The 685-nt window shown below is 40.4% G+C and overlaps 1 protein-coding gene across 1 annotated transcript in view; it reads right to left on the reverse strand.

The window, feature by feature from the left end:
• LOC119588932 (tyrosine-protein kinase CSK-like) overlaps nucleotides 1-685 on the reverse strand; it is a 7,877-nt gene that overhangs the window by 2,018 nt on the left and 5,174 nt on the right. The window contains exon 3 of the mRNA XM_037937546.1: nucleotides 11-238. Coding sequence (XP_037793474.1) covers nucleotides 11-238 — 228 coding nt within the window. The remainder of the gene's footprint in view (nucleotides 1-10; nucleotides 239-685) is intronic.

Below are 685 nucleotides of genomic sequence, written 5' to 3' on the forward strand. Positions count from 1 at the left end.
ACTAGCTTACACTCTGTCTGAGAGCCTCAGGTGCTGTCCACTTGATGGGGAACTTCCCACCGTCCAGCTTAAGCTTCATTTCCTGGGCCAGGCCAAAGTCGCAAACCTTGGCCACACCTTCCTCGCTGATGAGCACATTGCGGGCAGCCAGGTCACGGTGGACCACCTTTTGGGACTCCAAGTAAGCCATGCCACTACAGGTGTCGCTGCAGGAAGGGAAGGCTTTATTTGTAGTGTACTTTTAGCACGTGATTTTTGTTGTCATTTTTCCTGAATGGTTATTCTACTGTAGTTACATGTGTTTCACAAAACACTTATAAATTAACTTCCTTAACTCTTTCTGTCTGGACCCTTAAAATCCTGGATTTCTATTTCTTTCTACACTCATGTAATTCATTGAAAACTTAACTCTGATGCAATTGGGTAAAAGCAATTTATTGGGAAATACATTAGAAGCAGGTATAAACTCATCCCTCTAAATATGAAAGAATGGAATGAAAAGCAGAAAGTTGAATATGTTACTTGTAGCTCTAATGATCGGATATGGCTCCCCTAGATATAAAGGATTAAAATGCATACTACTCTTTAGACTTCACCTGAAAACCTATATATCAACAGCCTCCCTTACATATGCCAAAACAATCACAAAAGAAATATCCATCAGACCCCCCTTTTTTTTAATTCT

The sequence above is a fragment of the Penaeus monodon genome, chromosome 24, assembly GCF_015228065.2.
Source record: "Penaeus monodon isolate SGIC_2016 chromosome 24, NSTDA_Pmon_1, whole genome shotgun sequence".
NCBI classification, from domain to species: Eukaryota; Metazoa; Arthropoda; class Malacostraca; order Decapoda; family Penaeidae; genus Penaeus; species Penaeus monodon.